The 20,348-nt window shown below is 32.5% G+C and overlaps 1 protein-coding gene across 5 annotated transcripts in view; it reads left to right on the top strand.

The window, feature by feature from the left end:
* Vps13a (vacuolar protein sorting 13 homolog A) overlaps positions 1 to 20,348 on the top strand; it is a 228,565-nt gene that overhangs the window by 127,722 nt on the left and 80,495 nt on the right. For all 5 annotated transcript variants that reach the window (XM_063249548.1, XM_063249570.1, XM_063249575.1 and 2 more), the window contains 12 exons: positions 305 to 406; positions 1,814 to 1,972; positions 2,112 to 2,367; positions 3,605 to 3,765; positions 6,349 to 6,452; positions 9,064 to 9,346; positions 11,320 to 11,715; positions 12,060 to 12,164; positions 12,278 to 12,424; positions 16,008 to 16,136; positions 16,545 to 16,678; positions 17,989 to 18,118. In XM_063249548.1, the coding sequence (XP_063105618.1) occupies positions 305 to 406; positions 1,814 to 1,972; positions 2,112 to 2,367; positions 3,605 to 3,765; positions 6,349 to 6,452; positions 9,064 to 9,346; positions 11,320 to 11,715; positions 12,060 to 12,164; positions 12,278 to 12,424; positions 16,008 to 16,136; positions 16,545 to 16,678; positions 17,989 to 18,118 (2,106 nt within the window). The remainder of the gene's footprint in view (positions 1 to 304; positions 407 to 1,813; positions 1,973 to 2,111; positions 2,368 to 3,604; positions 3,766 to 6,348; positions 6,453 to 9,063; positions 9,347 to 11,319; positions 11,716 to 12,059; positions 12,165 to 12,277; positions 12,425 to 16,007; positions 16,137 to 16,544; positions 16,679 to 17,988; positions 18,119 to 20,348) is intronic.

Here is a 20,348-nt window from a genome sequence, read left to right as displayed (position 1 = left end):
TTTTAGTGAGTAAAGGAACTTGTTTTCAAATGTCAGTAATATGTGATAGATGAACATATTATTTGAATCTTAGTTCAGTCTGCAAGTCAAAGAAAAGTGTTTGAAACAGAACTAAATTGTGAGACAAATACGGACTACTGTGAGATCATCCAGGGTATGAGCATGCGGAGGACTTTGAAGCTGCTTGGTGACATGCATCTGGCACAGCCAAAAGGCTGGGTGGGGGAGTAGCACAGAAGATTTTAGAAAGTAACAGTTACTTCCTTGAAAAAAGTTCTTTAGGATATTTTTTTTTTTTTTTTAGGTTCATTATTACAATGAAATGTTTGGTGTATGGGAGCCTTTGCTTGAACCTTTAGAAATTGATCAGACTGAGGATTTTAGGCCATGGACTCTTGGAATCAAGGTATATGAGAGAGGAAAAAAAGTTCTTTTGTGTGTGTGTGTGTGTGTGTGTATGTGTGATTAAAGAGTATTTTCATAGTTTTAGCTTCACACAAGTTTGAGGAGATAGTTTTCCTATGAACCCTGTACTTCTGTGCAGTCTTTACCAATATTTCCCATCCAAGTACGTATGTACTGATGTCTGAAGTTTTTTTAAAAATGTAAGCCTGTCCCATTACAACTTTAGTTTTAATCACAGTGTTAAAAGTTTTCTCATCGTGAGCCTTGCCTACATGGTGCTATATTTGACCTCTGCGTATAATTTTGAAATCCAAGGCCAGTGTTACCTATCCTGTACAAATAATTGCATAACATTAGTTATGTACTCCAGACAGTGTTTTGAACAATATATCTTTGCTTTAACCTTTACAATAACTTCATGAAAGACATATGGTTTTTATCTACACTTGAATGTAAAATGGGAATAAGACCAGAGAGTTTAATGGACTTTGCCTTTCTAAAGTAGTACGATATAGTAGTAGCTACAGAGTAGAAGATGTGAGATGTGAATTCATTTGCAGTCTCCATTCTTAACTACTATATATTGCTATTTCATATATTAGCTTCTGTCATTCTGTAGGTTATGGTCTGTCCTGAGTTTGCTTTTTCCTTTAAAGAGACTATTTAGAAGGTATATATTTGTTTAAAATACATTATGTGTTTAGTAATTGTGAGACTTGGAACCTTTAGATGAAAGTTATGCTTTGAAAGCAAGAGATTGCAGAAATATCAGCATGGTATCTTCCTAATGTTGATGGACTCAACCTGAAAATTTTCAGAGGTTTAAAGTTACAGCATATCCCTGGCTTAGCATGTATACTTTACTGTGGTTGGTAATTTAACTTTCCAGATATTTTAGATGAAGAATTTGGAAGAAAAAATTCCTTTGGTTTTTAGGTTGGATATACATGAGCAGTGGATCCGTTAATTCTAAACTTGAGTGCTGTGCTTGCAGCGCTGTTGTGTCACTTTTGTCTGACTTTGTAAGTCCTTAGATTTCTGTTCTTTGTTAGCCTGACCAAAAGTCTACATTACTTTTTTGGTTCTGTTACTAGGAATTATATGCTTTAATTATATTTCAAAAGCCGCATACACATAGTGATTTTAGATATTTTTTCCGAAATTGTGCTTGTGACATAACTGAGGATATTACTTTCTCACACAGTGCTACCCTGTCCTTTGTGACCTCAGTTGGCATGTCCAGGTATTTCATTATGGTAGAGGCAGTGGAACACATAACGTAATTTAAATGTTTTTTCTAGTGGTATTGGAATTTAGTCTAAAATCTTTTTGTTTTGTTTAATGTATAGGATTAATGATGTTGTGCACCTAGATGCAAATTCTTATATGTCTATAATTTTAATTTTAGATGAAAAAGAAACCCAAAAAAGCCATTGTTGAGTCAGATACTGAAGCAGAAAACTACAAAGTGCCAGAGTATAAAACTGTCATCAGTTTCAATTCAAAAGACCAGTTAAACGTTACATTATCCAAATGTGGCCTTGTAATGTTAAATAATTTAGTCAAGGTAAGAAACTTAAAATTAAATGTTGAGATACTAGTCTTTGTTGACCCTTTTGTTGAAAAAATCATCATTTACTTATTTGTCTCACATCCCTTAATATGCTGTTTATCATTTAGTTTTCCACATTTGCCTCTTTTATTAGGCATTTACAGAAGCTGCGACTGAACCTTCAGCTCTCTTCGTAAGGGATCTAGCACCATTTATAATTTTGAATTCTCTTGGACTTACTGTATCAGTTTCACCAAGTGATGCTTTTAACGTACTCAATGTTCCATTGGCAAAATCATACACGTTGAAAAATGAAGAGAGTTTAAATATGGATTATGTAGGAACTAAGGACAATGATCATTTCAGTGCAATGACCAGTTTAAGCAGCAAACTCTTTTTTATTCTCCTTAGTAAGTGTTGTATTTATTTCTTTTTGGAAGCATTGCTTTAGTTACATTTTGCATGCCATATTATCCACTGGTATATTACAATTTATTTGTTTTGTTTCTAAATCTTTTGTAATAGGTTTGGGAGCCTTTTATTTTCTTTGCAGTGCTTTAATTCCTTTTTTACTCTTTGCATTTCAAATTCTGACTTTGCTAATCTCTTGCATTAACTAGATCATGTTCTGTTATGGGTAACAAAAATATTAGCTCTTAACCAGTTTTTATTGGATCATAGATGTACTCAGATGTTTTAGTTACATATAGTATAACTTGGTAGGTGTTTGATCAGTTTTTTAGAAAAATGAATTTAGAAAAGTTTGAATTGATGCAAATGTTTTTGAGATTTACAAAAGTTTAATTATCTGCCAGTCAAGACAAAGGGCCTTTCTTTTAGTTTTTCTGATCCACAAGTTTTTCATTTCTGTAAGTGGTGAAAGTATGTAAATTCTTAAATTATCAGAACATCTAGCCATCATGAATTGAAATAGCCCAAATCCTCACCAGTAGGACTTTTGACAGCCTGGTATTTAGGAAATCATAGAGGCAGGGAGTGTCATTTAAAGGTTACTTAGGAGTAGTGAGGCAGGCTGCTAGAATACAGCTAGTTCTTGTCAGAAAGCCATGCATAGCAGCTCTTTCAGGTGTTGTCAGAGCATTGCCAGTGTTCTTGTAATCAATTTTATGTATTTTTAAAAATGTGGATGTAGGAGTGAATAAAATTTATGCAAAGAAATAATTTTACCCCCAATATAATGTGCATATTAGGAAGATATGTTCAGAAATTGTTTAATCAAATCTAAGGTACATCTAAAAAATGACACAGGTAGTTGGAAAAATTAAAAACTGAAGAACAGTTATGTAGGTATTTGGTAGTGTGTGAAAGTATTAGGCTGTAGTTATTATGACAGTATACCAGAGATCACTGTTACTGAATTTTGTAATTCTTCTCATTTCTCAGTTGTTTTAAAAGATTTGGTATTATTTTAGGTTAAACTCTTGAATGATATTTTCTCAGTTAAAAATGTCAGTGCTGTGGAAATAAGTAGTAGCTTCTTAAAGTATCCTTTTGTGTGGATTATATCCAAAGACTTCAGTGACTTATTCATAAGTTTACAGCAGTCAGTATGTTTGATATTTACCGTGTACCTAAAATAAATATATGATGAATTATAAAAATTTCCAACATCAACTTTTAATTTAGCACCTGAGAACCACTCTACTGCCGATAAGATTCCTTTAACAAAAGTGGGACGACGTCTGTACACGGTGAGACACAGAGAATCTGGAGTTGAAAGATCTATTGTTTGTCAGATTGATGCGGTGGAAGGAAGTAAAGCAGTAATAATCCGCTCACCCGTGCAGGTATGAAATCTTTGATTTTAGGAGGTCTTATTATGCTTATCTGGAATTAATAAAGCTTTAAAAGTGCATTACTATCAAAAGAATACAAACCGTAATAGAAGTACAGCTAAAAGAAAGAAAAATCTGACAGCCAATAATTATACTACTGTAATCTAACTGGTGGAGAATTCCATTCAGTGCACCTTTTACACAGTTTTTAAGCAGCAAACTCTTTTTATTCTCCTTAGTAAGTGTTGTATTTATTTCCTTTTGGAAGCATTGGACTTGGAAGCACAGGACTCCTTTACATACATGTACATTTCACCCCCTTTTTATACTAAGAAATTTTTTAGAGGATAGTTTACAGCTTTATTAAAGAATGTATAAATTACACATATTTGACACAGTAATATAGTTATAAACCTTCAAAATTCAAGGTAATAAGTATGAATGTGTCCACTGATGTGTCTAACTTACATTAGTCTTGAATTTTATATAAATATATTGGAATAAAGAATAGAATTAATCTGGCTCGTTTCATGCTGCAGAATTTTGTATCAGTTTCTGTATTGTTACATACAGCTACCAGTGTTTCCTAAGAACTAATCTATTGTGGGTTTCCATTTTGAGTGAATTTCTGTATATATTGAGGTAAAAATTGAGAAATTTTTAAAGATACTGGCTATCCAGTTGTTCCAACTCAGATTATCTTTGTCCTATTGAATTGCGTTGATATTTTTGTCAAAAACTAGCTTACCATATATACTGATGGTATTTTTCTGGGTTGTACATTCTGCTTCATTGATCTATTTATCTTTATACCAGTATTACGCTGTCTTGATTACTACCGTAATATAAAGAAATTAGGTAGTACGAGTTTATGGTTTTGGCTCTTATAGGTCCGTTTCATTTTCATTTAAAGTTTGAAATCAGATTATCAATTTTTATCAAAACTTCTCAAAATTGGCTGAATTTTTAATTTTAATTTCTGGTTTTCTGCTACCATCGTTTAGAAATATGATTTATTTTTATATTCACTTGCATTGTCCAACCTTACTGGACTCATTCGTTCTATTAGATGAGACAGTTCTGTGGGTATCAACAATAATGATACCAGCAAGTACATTTTTTACTTCGTTTCCAATCTGTGTGTTTTATTTTTTTTCTCGTCTTTTCTGTGTTAGCTGAAAAGATTTTTAAAAATTTGTTAATATGCATTACATTGAGTTTTACATGTTAGATCAGCTTTATATTCCTAGAAAAAAATCTCACTTGATCGTAAAATATTAAGGTTAGTATATTATTGTGTTTGATTTACTAAAAGTATGTTTAGAATTTTTGTGCTTGTGTTCATGAGGGATCTTGATCTGTAGTTTTGAGGTCTTAAGGAATGGTTAACGTAAGTGATAAAGTGAATAGAAAATTTAGGTGGAATTTTGTTTATAATTTTAAAAATTTGGTAGTAGAACTTATTCTTGATGTCTATTGAATTCTCTGAATATTGATTTCTGGTTTGATACAGCTTTACTTTAGAAACATTTTTCAATTGTATTTTTTATTTTGAGAAATTTTTATAATATATACCTTTATCCACATTATGAAATACAAGAAATGTTATTTTAAAACATTTGAAGTTAACTATTTTGTTTCTTTTAGTCTACGTTCTCTCCTTTTCCTTTCCTAGAAAAAAACACTATTTTAGTAACCTGGCATATATATTTCTTTTCCTATATCTTTAATTCTTAAGTATGTCCATAAAATATATACTATTTGTGTCTTGAATGGTAGTAGTATATTCTGTTACTTGCTCTCTCTTTTTTTTTTTTTTTTTCCTTAAAAATCGGTGTTGTGAACATGACTAACCTCTGGTGCATGTATGTAACTGTTTCAATATATAACAAGGAAAAATAATTGCTATGTAATAAGGTGAATTTCCATTTTTACTAGGTTTTTCTGAATTATTTTAAAAAATTATTTTGTCGTTTTTACCGGTAATGTAGGAGTGTGCTATTCTTACCATTTTATAGCTATTAAATACAATACTTCTGATTATGCTAGTCTGTTAGTGTGAATAAAATTATTGTGTGTGATTATTATTTTAACCTCTTCTATTGATTCCTGGACATGTTATCTTTTCATCTGTTTGGGCATCATTTGTTTGTATTGTTTACATTTGTCTTTTAATTACAGCTTAAAGAGTATTAGGATTTTTTGTGTGTGTATCTGGTTATAAATCCTTTGATAAATATATTTCAGACATTTTCTAGCCTGTGAAATGTTTTTCACTTTCATGTCATAAATGTTTTAAATTTTGATACAGCTTTTTCTGTGGATTGTTTTTCTGCTGTTTTTGTCTAGACAAAAACATGTTTCTAAACAAATTAACCTCTACCCTAAGGTCAAAGAGATTGAAAGTTTCAGGATTGCTTTGCTATAAAATTGGAAACATTGATGTAATTTTAGGATAAATAGTTGTACATTTACTTTTTCTAATTTAAATGAACAAGACACATGGGATCAGTTTTAAAAGAACTTATTTTTTAATGTATTTAAGTTTTTAATTATTAATATTGAGTGCAGCATCATTTGTTTTTTTTCCCCCAGATTAGAAATCATTTTCCAGTACCAATTTCTGTTTACGAAGGAGAAAAATTATTGGGAATTGCTTTACCTGAGAATGAATTCAACATACCATTAGCATCTTACCGGTGATTTTATGTTTTTCTTTGCTATGTGTTTGTTTATAGAATTTTTATTTTCAAGTTTATGTGAATATTTTTCTTTAAATTATCAAACCTACCTTATTAAATACCTACATTATTTAGATTTCAGGCACTTAGAGTGTCTCTTTCCAAAAAGAAATATTGTTTAGTGTAAATGTATACATTCTTTAGGCTTTTAATTTATACCAGGTAAATTGTTTATGCTTTCCTAATAAATACAATTATTAGTTAAATAGTCCTTTTAAAAAGGAATATTATTTAATATATTTAATTTATGCCATGCGAATTATGTTTTTACTAATACATATAATTAGTATGCTTACAGTTTGAACCGTCATAACCATTGTCATATACATTCATGACTTTTAAAAAGAACTAAAGGAATATGACAGATAGTTTGGGGATTTATGTGTTGTAAATTGAGTCTTAGTTTTGAAAGGCTTTATAATAGAGTTCTTTGAAATATTTTTAGAAAACAGTATTTTATCTCTGTATATATGTCTGTTAATTGTTAAAAGATAGAGGTTAATGTAAATGCAGTACTCTTCAATATCTACTTGGTATTCAGTGTACTTTTAAAGATTAGCAAAATAATTATGATACTAATATGGTAACAAAAATTCTCAAGATTGAAAATAATCTCTTCTCTGGAAATTGAGCTCTTTTGGAGACTAAAACCTTCCCTAAAATTAAGCATTATAATTTGTTAAATGCTGTTTAAAAACATGTACTAGAAACTGACACTGACACTTCCACTAGTGCTACAGAAAACCTAAAAAGGCAAAGTTAAAAGTAGTTTGTAATTGTTTCCTAGCTCTATTCCTTCTGACTTGGGCTGAGAAGTTAGGACAGGACCATGGTGACAAGTCTGTACCCATGTTCCACGGCTATGTGTTATCATTGAAAGCTGTAGAAGGTTTACTGTTGCTGGTGTAGGTTTGTAGTGAACAGAAAACAGGCTAGAATGTTTGGGCGTATACTTACACATAGATCTACAAACACTAATGGGTGTTTGTTTCAGATATGCCGAGGGAAAGATTGAGAAGACAGCAACAAAAAATAATTGTTTACAAATCTGATCCTCTAGAAAGAATTTGGCTATGGTTATAAGACTGCATGAAGTTAAAGATATGTTTCAAACTTTCTGTAAAGAACTTTAAATTCATGTTGTTTTTACATACTAGTTAATAGCATTCTTTTTAATAAATTTCTGCTATGTACGCTATGATTCTGCCATACTAGAGATCATAGTACTTTATGGTCTGTTGTTCAAGGTTAAATAGTAATTCACTACATAATAGTTAATCTATCTTAATTGTTATTACCAGTAGTAACCAGTTTGGTGTTTTCATAATCCAGATGCTTTTAATCCACTGCTTAGATGTAGGTTCACTTAAATGTTGAACATATGAGGCATTAAATTAACAACTGATTACCTTTCTCTATAGACTCTGAATAAACTGATTCTTAAGTTTAACGTACTTTAATAACAAATGCTTACAAAGTATTTTGTTATGGGTGAAACACTACAGATACCTAAATGGATTAGATGTTCCTGTTACCATTAGAGACTGACATATTATGGAAACACATACATGGAAACTTGGGTTTTAGACAGTTTCAGAAAGTGTTACAGGTACAGGAAACTTTGGAAAACGAAAGCTCTCAATGATTGATTCCTGATGGAAGTATATAAAATTAAGGTAAAATATAATGTTGAGACTAGATTGGAAGAGCAACCTAAGTAAGAGAAATTACATGAACAAAGGCTTAAAAGGATAGGGAGTACATATAGAGTTATAAAGACAGGGATTTCCTCATTGTATAGTGTGGAGTACTTATTGGATGATGAAATTTGAAAAATAATTTACATTTAATTAGTCCCTCATTTACTTGCTCCTGCTTTTGTAAATTTTGTAAAAATTGTTGCATCTAAAAACATTGTTGAAATGTAAACAAAAAGTGTGATACACAAATGTCAAGAATAACAATGTGATATACAATGGTTTTGTTACATTTTCTTATAGCATTATTCTGCATTTATAAATGTCATTGAAACATTCGTTTCTTTATTGTGGATACCTGACAATGATTTTTTAATAGAAATTTTTAAAAATTTTCTGTTAACTTAGTCATTACAGTTACTTCTTTCTAGGACCACATTCTTTGAAAGCCAGTTTCTTTTAGTTAAATGTGTAAGCCATAGATGGTTGTTAATGGTTTGCTTTGCATATATTATCAATATAATATTATATTTTCTGTAAGAAACCAGTTATTACCTTGAAAATGTATTTTTAAAATAGTGATATAGTATTCTAATACTCAATTTCATAAATTTTTAGTAAATTTATTTTTTTTTATTGGTACCAGGGATCGAACTCACGACCACGTGCTTGCAAGGCAGGCGCTTATGCCGCTGAGCTAAATCCCTAGCCCAAGTTTTTAGTAAATTCAAATGATACTTACCTAGTTCTAAAAGTTATATGAAAATGTAAAAATGTATTAGTTTTAGAAATAAATTCAATTTAAATCTGTAATCATATAGTTTATTTTCTTTCCAAGCTTTTTGAAGTGTATCATTTATTGTTTTATGTAGATCATTCCTTTTTCTGAAGCCAAAGGATGAGGACTATCAAATGTGCCAAGGAATTGACTTTGAAGAAATTATAAAAAATGATGGAGCTGTTCTGAATAAGAAATGTAGATCTATAAACCCTTCTAAGAAATCATTTATTATTAATATTGTTCCTGAAAAAGATAATTTGACCTCTCTATCAGTATATTCAGAAGATGGATGGGACCTACCATACATAATGCATTTGTGGCCACCAATCCTACTCCAAAATCTTCTTCCTTACAAAATTGCTTACTATCTAGAGGTATTCTGGAATTTGGGGGTTCTGGGGAGCAGACTGGGGATGCAAGAGAAGTGCTCCTGACTTGGGCCTTGTACTTTGAATTGTTCAAAACTTTTTATTGCTCATAATTTTAAAGTTGTAATGCAGGCAGTAGTACTAACAAAGAATAACAAGTACATACAGATATTCTAGTGGAAATATTTTAATTATCTATAAAAATATAATTTAAAAGTAAGTGTTTTCCACTATTTTATCTTAGAAATCTGATTACTAAGGTAAATGCTAATTATGTTATATATTATAATGTAATACAGTTCTTTCAAAAATGTATAGATTGGGGCTGGGGATTTAGCTCAGCGGCATAAGCACCTGCCTTGCAAGCAGGCGGTCATGAGTTCAATCCCTAGTACCGACAAAAAAAAAAAAAAAAAAAAAAAAAAAAATGTACAGATTAAAGATAATAAAGTTGCTTATAATCATGATTAGAATGTATTACTTATTTTAGGAGATACATTTTTCAGTCTTTTTCATGTAGGTGTATTTCACTTATGTATTTAGTGATTTCTGAAGCATACCAAGATCAGTATTGAAATAACATATTCAAGTACTATATTTGAGCAAAATCTTTTTTGTACTTTATACAGTTTTTTTAGTCTTAATCCTATAAAAGTATCACATGCTCTATAATAATGTTTTTTCTTAAATGCTAACAGATTTGTTGTGGTTCCTTCCTGTTATAAGAAGGGGATTCTATTTTGCAAATTTATGAGACTATTCTGTCATACCTGATGAAAAAAAGGTGGCTTTTCACTAAAGTGTACTAGTTCTAGATTGAATTTATTTTGACAGTTACTATATGTTAGAACCTTTGCTGGTTACATTTTTGGACAGATATGTTTTTCTATTTGGGTGACAGAAATTAAGAGTTTGCATATTGCTGTCAAATTTGAGATTGCATCCTAATAACATTCACTAGTTGTGTGATGTTACATAAGCTATATCCTTGATTAAAATCTTTTTTTAAAATAAAATGAGGATAATAATAAAACTTGCATGATTGGACATGGAGAAAATCAAATTTAGAATATGTAAAGAATTTAGCAGTAGTTGTCATTTATTACCTATTCTAACACCATCATCACCATCATTATTTGTGGAATTTTTTAATATATAAAAATGCAAATTGGCATTGCATTTGCTTTAATGAATTTAAAATGTTACAATTAAAATTCCTATTAACACCAAGATTAAGCTAGGGAAGATATTGGAAAACTAGTGAGATATATAGGTGCAATATTTACTCTTCATTCTCATAGAATTTTTAATTTGATGCTTTTAGAAATAGTATTCTGCTTTCCAGTTTCTAAAGGATATGATCTGTTTTTATGAAGACAGTTTATGTTAGATATTTAGAAAGGGACTAGAGTAGGCCAGTGTGAGGAGGAGACTCCAAAACTGATTGGTCACAGATCTTAGAGCTAAGATAATGGAAGTGGGAGTGGAGAGAAACGGATGTTTTGAGAAATATGGAAGACCCAATATAAACAGTAACTGGAAAGAAGTCAAGGGACTGTTGAAAATCAGCAATGGAAGACTGTAAAGATTTGATGTTTTGATTACCATCAGTTTTCTTCTATGTTTTTTCATTATTTTGTTGTTTTCAAAACTACAGTTCATAGAATTTTTTTCGAATTAGTTTGTTTTACTAATTATAGAGTTTTATGTATTTAATTTCCTGCGAAGTTTTACATTGTTATTTTCACAGTAATCCTTTGAAATAGGTTATTTAGACCAGTTTACAAAATATTGTCTAAGACTAGATTAAATGTTTTTCAATTTATACAGTTGACTTAATGTTTGAATGTAAGTCTTCTAAACTTATTCTGGTATTTTCAAGAGCATTTTGTGTAGCATTTGGAGTAATGAAATAAAATTTTGGGGCATATTATTCAAAGACATTTTTAAATTTGTTCTTTTCCTTTTTTTCATTACAGGGGATTGAAAATACAGTTTTTACTCTAAATGAAGGACAGTCCACCCATATTTATGCTGTACAAATGGACAAAGCCAGATTTCATTTAAAATTACTTAATTATCTTAATCACGACTGGAAAGGTGAATATCAAATAAGAGCTAATCAACAAGACATTAGTTTCATCACTTTCACCTGTGTTACAGAAATGGAAAAGACTGATTTAAATATCGCTATCCACATGACTTACAATACTGGGCAGACTGTGGTGGCATTTCATAGCCCATACTGGATGGTCAATAAAACTGGTCGAATGTTGCAGTATAAAGCAGATGGCATTCATCGAAAGCATCCACCTAATTATAAAAAGCCAGTTATCTTTTCTTTTCAGCCAAGTCACTTTTTTAATAACAACAAGGTATGTAATTTTTTTTTTGCTAACTTTGGCTATTTGTCACTTCTTTTCAGAGTTTAGAGTTACGAGGAATAAAATAAAATTTAAGTGGAAATAATAACACAATGTTTAGTTCAGGATAAAAAGAAAATTTATTAGTTTTGGTTTTTGTTTTTTGGTGTTTTTGATACAGGATCTTACTGTGCAGTTCAGGCTGGCATTGAGCTCACTTTGTAGCCCAGGCTAGTCTCATAGTTGCAATGATCTCTCCCAAGTGTTGGGATTACAGGTGTCTTTCACCATGCCAGCTTAAATAAGCATTTTTAAAGATACCTAATAAGTAATACATTGCAAATTTTCTTTCCTAGGTTCAACTTATGGTAACTGATAGTGAGTTGTCAGATCAGTTTTCAATTGACACAGTGGGTAGTCATGGAGCCATTAAATGTAAAGGCCCACAGTTGGATTATCAAGTAAGTTTATTCTGTGCTCAAGAAACTTTTATTTAACGTGTATCTATTGATTACTTTTTATAAGGGTAGTAACATAATATAGAAGTTTTTTGAACTGTTAATTTTATCTATAGGTTGGTGTCACTATAAACCTCAGCAGTTTTAATATTACAAGAATTGTGACATTTACTCCTTTTTATATGATTAAAAACAAAAGCAAATATCATATATCAGTGGCTGAAGAGGGACTTAATAAATGGCTCTCTCTTGATTTGGAGCAGGTGAGTAGATGAATTTCAAAAATGTACCTCATCAAGTTCTCTTTTCTTCTTTAAATTAGATTCCTGAAAAGAATATAAAGTATTTTAACCTTCCTCTACCCTAGTTTTGCCACAGACCTTTATTGAGTTTTTGTGGTAGGCTATGGGTATTTAATTAATAAGAACTAAACCTTACCCCTCTAGGATCACAAAACCAGGAAGGTAGGTGTTTAACAATTACTTAACCAGTTTGATTAAATACTGCAGTATAAGAATGTATAATGTGTAAATGCATGAAAGCAGAAAAAATGGCTTATTTTCATCCAGAAGCTTTAAGGAATTCCTTCATAGAGTAAAACAAACTTTCCTTTCCATTATTTGAATAAGATCATTACAGTGAAATTTTAATTTTAGATCATCATTAGCTGCCAGACTTCTTGATAGGTTTTTTGAATGATTGAAGTTGATAGAATCTTTTACTGTTGAAGAAATTTAATTCTCAGTGTAAAAGATGTGTTCACTGTATTCATAATTCTTTATTGTATATGAAACTGCTTTGGGGAACATTTTCCTTAAATTTTTAGAATTTCCTTTAGAGCTGATTTTGAAAATAGGTATCAGTTTGTGTAATACCTGTAAAGCTTTTAGCATTGGCTTTCTTTCATGATAGTTTTTCTTGATAACCAATATTAGGTGGATATTATTTTCAACATGTGGAATATACTGCATTGCTTTCTCTGGCTCCCATTTTTTCATTGCAGCTTAAGTGGTGATTATGCCAGTACTTTGGAAGTGGCTTTCTTTTTCTCTGGCTCTCTGGAAGAGTTTGCTTCTCACTGTCTTTGATGTTCATAGTCACATCATTATGTGTCTGCATATATGTTACTTGGTATTTATCCTTCTTGAGATACTCTGCTCCTGGATGTATGGAGTCATCTGCTGCATGTTTTCTGTAAAACTTACCACTAGTGTCTTAGACATAACCTCACCTTTGTTTTTCCATTTTCTCCTTCTGGATTCGTGGTTAAACCAAACATTCATGTTCTTCCTGTTTCTTGTCTCTTTTATCTTTTCCATCTGTATACCTCTCCCTGCTGTATTCCAGATAAATTTTACATGTGTAATTTGCTTTTTTTTTTTTTTTTAACCTTTTCCATGTCCAAACTGCTGCTTAAGACTGCAGGTAAATTTTTAAATTTGAATAATTGCATTTGTCATTTCCGTTTTTCTAATTATTCATTCTTTATATAAGTATTGTGAACTTTTGTGCATTTTACAGTGTATCTGTTAACAAAATCACAACATGTAGTTTTCAATTCAGTCAGAGCAGAGGGAGCATTAATAATGGCATAGTAAATTACAAGGTAGGAAATCTAGTGGAAGAAACAGGAAGCAGGTTAAGATTAAGGGTATTGAGAGTTCTGAAAAGCAAGGGATAGGCAATAATTTTTAGTAAAATGAGTTGGGCATAAGCGCCTGCCTAGCATAAGTGCAAGGTCCTGAGTTCGAGTCCCAGAACTGCCCTCCCCCCCCCAAAAAAAAACGCTTCTTTGGGCGGGGGTTATAGCTTGGTGCCTGCCTGGCAAGCACAAGGTCCTGAGTTCAATTCCCAGTACCCCCTCCCCCCCAATTTTTTTTTTTTTTTTTAGTAAAATGATCAGGATAGGACTCATTGAAGTCATGTTTAAACAAAGTGTTGGAGGATATGAAAGAGCATCAGGAGTTCAGCTGACTGGGAGAGAGCTGAGTTGACAGAAATAAGGAGTCCCGCAAAGGTAACAGTTACACCTTTATTTACTGTAAGTAGTAAGAGTACAAGGCTAAACAGAGAAAACATTCATTGCCTGTAGTTTATTTTCCTCATCTAGTGATACCAGTCAAGGGCCAGGCAGACTAGTACACTTGTGAGGGTCGCCTTCAGCAATTTTATGAACCTGGGGATAGAAGAGAAACAAAGAACAGACAAATACTGAGCACTAAAAGTAGGAAAAAAAATGTCTTCCAAGTTCTCTCCATCCTCTTTCCTTTCTGTATGATGCCAAGATCACATCTCTAGCTTTGCTTTGCTTTGGATGCTTCACAGATACCTTTCTATACATACAGTTTTATCTTGATTTATGAGACTCACAGATACTGTTGGGTCTTGGGTATCTTTTAAAAACAATCTTTAGACTCTTTCAATGGTTCATATTTTCATTATGCAATTACAAATGCATGATGGCTTTTTAGAATTATACATTATTACATTTCTCTTTGTGTCTTTTTGTTTTCTATTTCATCTTAAGGTAAATTTTCTTATACTAGTTTAAAATTTTTCTAATGGCATACAGTAGTCAACTTTAAAATGCATACCCATGATTGCTATTATTTATTTATTTATTTTGATACCAGAGATCAAAGCCATGCCTTGCACTTAGCAGGCAGGCATTTATGTTGCTGAGTTAAATTATGGGTATGTTGGCCCACATATGAATAATTATATTACCTCTTAATTTGTTAAATCTACAGATCCATATATATTCGCACTACAAAAGACAAAAATTTTAGCACTTTGTCTTCCGAAGGTCCTGCACATAACATTTTAAAATGACAGTATACATTATTAGTCATGAAGGATACAGCATTAAGCCAGTGCTGCCAAAGAACAGCAGGCTTAGGAATGTTTAGAGTGCAAATCATGCTCAGCCTCTTGATTTCACATGGGAAATACGTTACGGTTTAACTCTACCAGGTCAGTTCCTTTGAGAATTCTTGTGTGGAGGAACCTTCGGAGTTTGAATTGTTGAGGTTGTGCTCTATCTATTTTCATTTTCTGGTTGAATAAAACCCTTTAACAATGGAGATTCTTTACCTTTGACAACTGGCTACTGTTACTGATCATTCTCAGGTTCTGTATTTTCATGAGTAGGGATCACAGAGCCTCACTGAAGACTAGGATGGGATCAGACTGGCCGAAGGAGGAGTTGACTTCAGGGTTTTAGACAAGACTGCTTCGACATTATTTATTCCTTAGCCCTTCTCTTCATGTCCAGCTCCTCCGTCTTTCAGTACCTTTTCAGTCTCCTATTCCTTTAGCTTGGTTTCCAGATCACTGTTGTCCAAGTTGGTTTTTAAAGTTTCTAAACTTCTTTCTCTGCACTTCAGTTTTTTCTTTTCCCATTTCACTCTTACTTGATGACCAGGACACTAAATTTAATGCATGTCCTGATTCATCATCTTATATATATTTTGACTTTTAATTAATTAGTCATGCCCACGATTTTTGTTTTTAGCAGTTGGATGTACCCTTGCTTTACATTGATCACCAGTGCCCTACTGCTTGGCTTAGTTTTCTTGCTAAATTTTCAGCCCTTCTTGGTAGGTTTTTGACCACATAGCGTCCTCCCAAGGGCCCTCATTACTGTAGTTCTTCAGTTCCTACCCGTTGCTTTTGTTTACAGTGTCCTCTCTGGTGACAGCTGATAACTGTTTAACCAACTCAGTAACCAAAGCAATATTGAAAAAGATTTTCTTTAAGATTTACTTAAATATGATTTTATTAAATCATATTGCCATTATTAAAATTATATTATGTATTTATAAATATATATAACATGTGTTTTAGTGTATCCCCTTTTGGCCCAAAGATGCTTCTAGTAAACTTCTTATTCAAGTTGAAAACAGTGAAGGTCCTCCCAAAAGGATATATTTTAACAAGCAAGAAAATGGTGTTTTATTGCATCTGAATGATGAGGTAAGTAAATATTTTTACTTGTATCACTAGTTAAGCTAATATATACTTCCTATATTTAACTTTCCTGTATTACATAAGTATCGTATGATATTTTCTCCTTTTTATTGAAATTGAAGAAACATTTCTCTCTATAAAAGGAAAAGGTACAAAGAGGAAGTAGAAACATAAAATATTATATAGGAAGTTAACAGGAGTGCGTAGAATACAAGAGTACACCACATGTGGAGTTTCACTCATCTGTATACAGTAGAGAATCATGGTCTCCCAGAAATGCATTACAAAATTCTGAGTTTTCTGAATTACTTTCCAAAATTAACTTACCACATTATAAAAAGTTTTATTATTAAATGGTCTTTGTTAATTTCTTGGCAGAATGGTCACTTCAAAGAATATTTTCCTTTCTTTTAGCTTGGAGGTATTATAGCAGAAGTTCATTTAGCTGAGCATTCTACAGTTATTACATTTTCAGATTATCATGAAGGAGCAGCACCATTCCTGTTAATAAATCACACCAGGAATGACCTCATTCAGTACAAACAAAGGTAAGAAGATAGTCACAATAGTAACTCCTGACCTTTGCAGACTCTAGGCAATGACGTATTCACTTCAAAATGTTTTTAAAAGTGAACACTAATAATATAGTTATATAAAACAATGTCTTAATTTTTTGAAAAATTTTAATGAAGTATAAATAATAGGAAAATTGCCTTGATATTGCTAATTTACTTAAGTGCGTCAGAGAGAGAAATATGGAAGAACTAAAGCCATTGTGACAAAAGCTTGATGATCATTGTATTTTATGAGAAATATGTCTGGGTTTATTGAGTCTCTTAGTTTTGTTTATTTTAAAATGTTTTTACATTTTTAGTAAATATAACATAAATGTAAATTTTCAGATTTTTGTCAAACAGTTGATATTCTCTTCTTGCAGAGGATCTGGTAAAACAACATTGTAAAAGGCCATAATTAAATGTTGTTGTTAAAACAACACTCTTAATATCACTTCTTTCAGTTTGCTGCAGTGTCATAGTCTTATTGTGCCAATACAACTTACGCAACTTACTGTAATCTCAAACTGTATTAGTTAGCTTTGTCATTGCTCAGAGACAATATCTAACACCTTCAATTTAGGAGAGGAGAGATTTAATTTGAGTCAGTTTCAGGGAGCTCAGTCCGTGGTCTGCTGGCTCCAGGGCTGACACATGCTGTCAGAAGGGCATACTGGAAAGCAGACAAGGCAAAGGGTGCTCATCAGGCTAACGCCCATGTGTATTACCCAGAGTTGTGAGACTGAAAGCCCAGCGAATTTCTTAACCCAAAGCAGTGTTGAATCAAGAAAGAGGCATATAAAGGCCTGCGGCCTCACGAGCTGGTTCCTCACACATGGCCTTCCGCAACCCCGCTCATCCCGTCCCCTGGCAGAACTTTCCTCCTCCTGCATGTAGTACAGCCCTCAGGAGAGTAATGGATGGTAGAGATCTCAGCCTCACTAACAAGGCTGTCATCCTAGTCCATGTTGTAGTAGCAGATCCATGTACAGTGCACTCCCGAAATAGGTCTTAGATTTTAAAAAGTTTTCTTAATTTGAATTGAAAGAGTAATTCATGAAGTAGCTTCAAAGACTTGAAAATCATTTCCTAAGTGAAACTAATATTTTCCTTGAAATGCTCGCATTTTCTTAGAGCATTTATTATTGCTATTATTATTATATAAGGAAATTTTAGTCTTAATCAGATCTTCCACAAATCTTAGTTAATGGATTAAGAATTGGTAAAGTATGGTTTTAAGTTTTTAAAAAATACATTCATGTTGTTGCATTTAACTTAATGTACGTTTTTGCTGCTTGCATCAGTTCTCTTAGTGAGGTAGAGGACTCTCTTCCTCCTGGAAAAGCAGTGTTCTATACGTGGGCTGATCCCGTGGGCTCTCGAAAGCTGAAGTGGAGCTGTGGGGAAAGCTTTGGTGAAGTGACACAAACAGATGTAAGTACTAGGTTATATTGTTTTTTTAAAGGTGTAGTTTTCATTCCTGCTGATTTTTTCAGGACTCTTTTCTGCTACCCATTAAAAAAAAAAAAAAAAAAAAAAAAAAACTGCCAAAGATTTTTAAAGCAGTTTTAGCTTTATCTTTTTTTAAAAAAAAACTTCGTTTCATTTTGTTAAATTCCAACTGTACACTAAATACAATTGGAAAATCAGTAAGTACCAAAGTAATTATATATCAAAGAAATAGAGTCATTTAAATTTACTCCAAAAACAGGATGCAATACTTAACCAGATGTAATGACATACAACTCACATCCCAGAACTCCACGTGGGACAGGCAGGAGGATCACTCTGAGTTTGATGTCAGCCTGGGGTATATAATGAGTTGAAGACCAGCCTGAACTACACAGTGAGGCTCTAGCTCCAAAAACAAAAAGTATGCAGCCCATAAACAAAGTTTCTTTATGTTTAAAAGAAAAGCCTATAGGATATAATAGTACTTACATATGTTTATTCTACAAAATGAACTCTCTTAATCTTTGTCTTAAAACTATTTGAAACTTGGAAGTCTTATTTTGTCTATATTGTTGTTTGCTTCTACTGTGTTAAAAAAGATAAACTCTTATTCAGTGCTTTTAACATCTGCCTCTATACCAGGCATGGTGGAACAGGCCTGTAATCCCAGCACATGAGAGTCTGAGGCCAAAAGGTCATTGCTAGTTTGAAGCCAGCCTCGACTACTTTCTTAGTTACTTTTTACTCGTCGCTGAGATAAAATGCCTGAAGCCCAAAGTTGGGAAAGGAAAGATTTATTTCTTACAGTTTTTGGAGGTTTCAGTCCACACTCAGTTGGCTCCAAGGCAGGCGGGCATGGCTGGGCCACAGTTCATGGAGGCTGCAAATAGCAAGCAGGAACCAGCAAAGTGCAAGACACACCTTCTTCCTATTATCACATCCTGGCTTCACCCCTTTGTGGGTGGAGAACTGACAGCATCAATCCAAGCACTAGACAATGAACAAATAACAAATGCACAATTCAAACTCCTGAGGCCTGGGACCACAGACATAAACCATGACAGCTACATAGTGAATTCAAGGCCAGCCTGAAGTACATAATAAGACCTTATATCAAACTGCCCTCCCAAAAAAATCAACTCATAAAGAAATTCTCCACAGTGACAGTATTCTTACTTAGATTTAACTTATATAGGAAACAATTATCAACTAAGGAAACTAAAAAGAGTGCATTTCTAAATGACAAGCTGTGTGGTAAAGTTGTAATAATATAAAAGCCAAAAATTAAAATCATAAATTTTGTTCTTCACCTTAATTTGACTTCTATTCCAGTGTCTTTTCTTTTAACTCATTTTGTCTGGTCTACTGAGAGGCTAAGAATTGTCTAAATCTCATTTGAGAGGGGTGACAGAACAGTTCATCAATATGCCTTTGTTTTAGGTTTTTTTTTTTTTTTCTGTTGCTGTTTGCTTAAGAGAAATACTCTATATCAACTTAAGATAGTTTTGTACTACTCCTAGGTTGTAAAAATGTTATGTCTATGTACATATTAATGCATAGCATTGACTTTTTAATCAAATAGTTATTTTATATACTGCATATGATTTTTGAACTTTATTTTGAGGATTAATAATATGATTAGTGTTAGCCAATATCAGGAAAACCTCACATTTTGGAGGTTTTGTGTTATTCAGAATTATTTTACTGATACATTGAGATATATACATAATGATCACATTCATCATAGGAAATTTGTACTGGTACATGATATATCTTAATTCTTTTTTCCCATTTCCATCTCTTTATCCTCTCTTCTTTTCCTTCTTTGCAAAAGTTTTCTTTCCATTTTTCCTTCCATTCTCTTTTTTTTTCTTTTCCTTCCTTCCATTTCTGCCCCCAACCCTCCCGTCCCTTTTGCTTTTCCCATGCTAAAGTCAGGGTTTACAAGAGAACAGATACAATGCAAGACACATAATTTATAGGATTATTTTGACCCTAAGAGTCAAATGTGAGAGTGCAGGACATCTGTCCACACTGGAGACCCAGAATCCAGCTGAGGGTCTGGATCCGATAGTATTGTGCTACATGAGTCCAGCTGAAGACCAGGAGCCCATGTCAGTGTTTCTCCATGAGTCCAGCTGGAGGCTGAGAGCATATGCAATGTCTCATGCAAGTCTGTACAAGGAGCTGCACTGGGAAGGCCCAGAAGTCA

This window comes from Cavia porcellus, unplaced genomic scaffold, assembly GCF_034190915.1.
Source record: "Cavia porcellus strain 051 isolate PalLab524CR breed Dunkin Hartley unplaced genomic scaffold, mCavPor4.1 scaffold_1, whole genome shotgun sequence".
Taxonomy (NCBI): Eukaryota; Metazoa; Chordata; class Mammalia; order Rodentia; family Caviidae; genus Cavia; species Cavia porcellus.
Note: the sequence above shows the minus strand (reverse complement) of the source record. Positions and strands in the feature narration are given on the sequence as shown.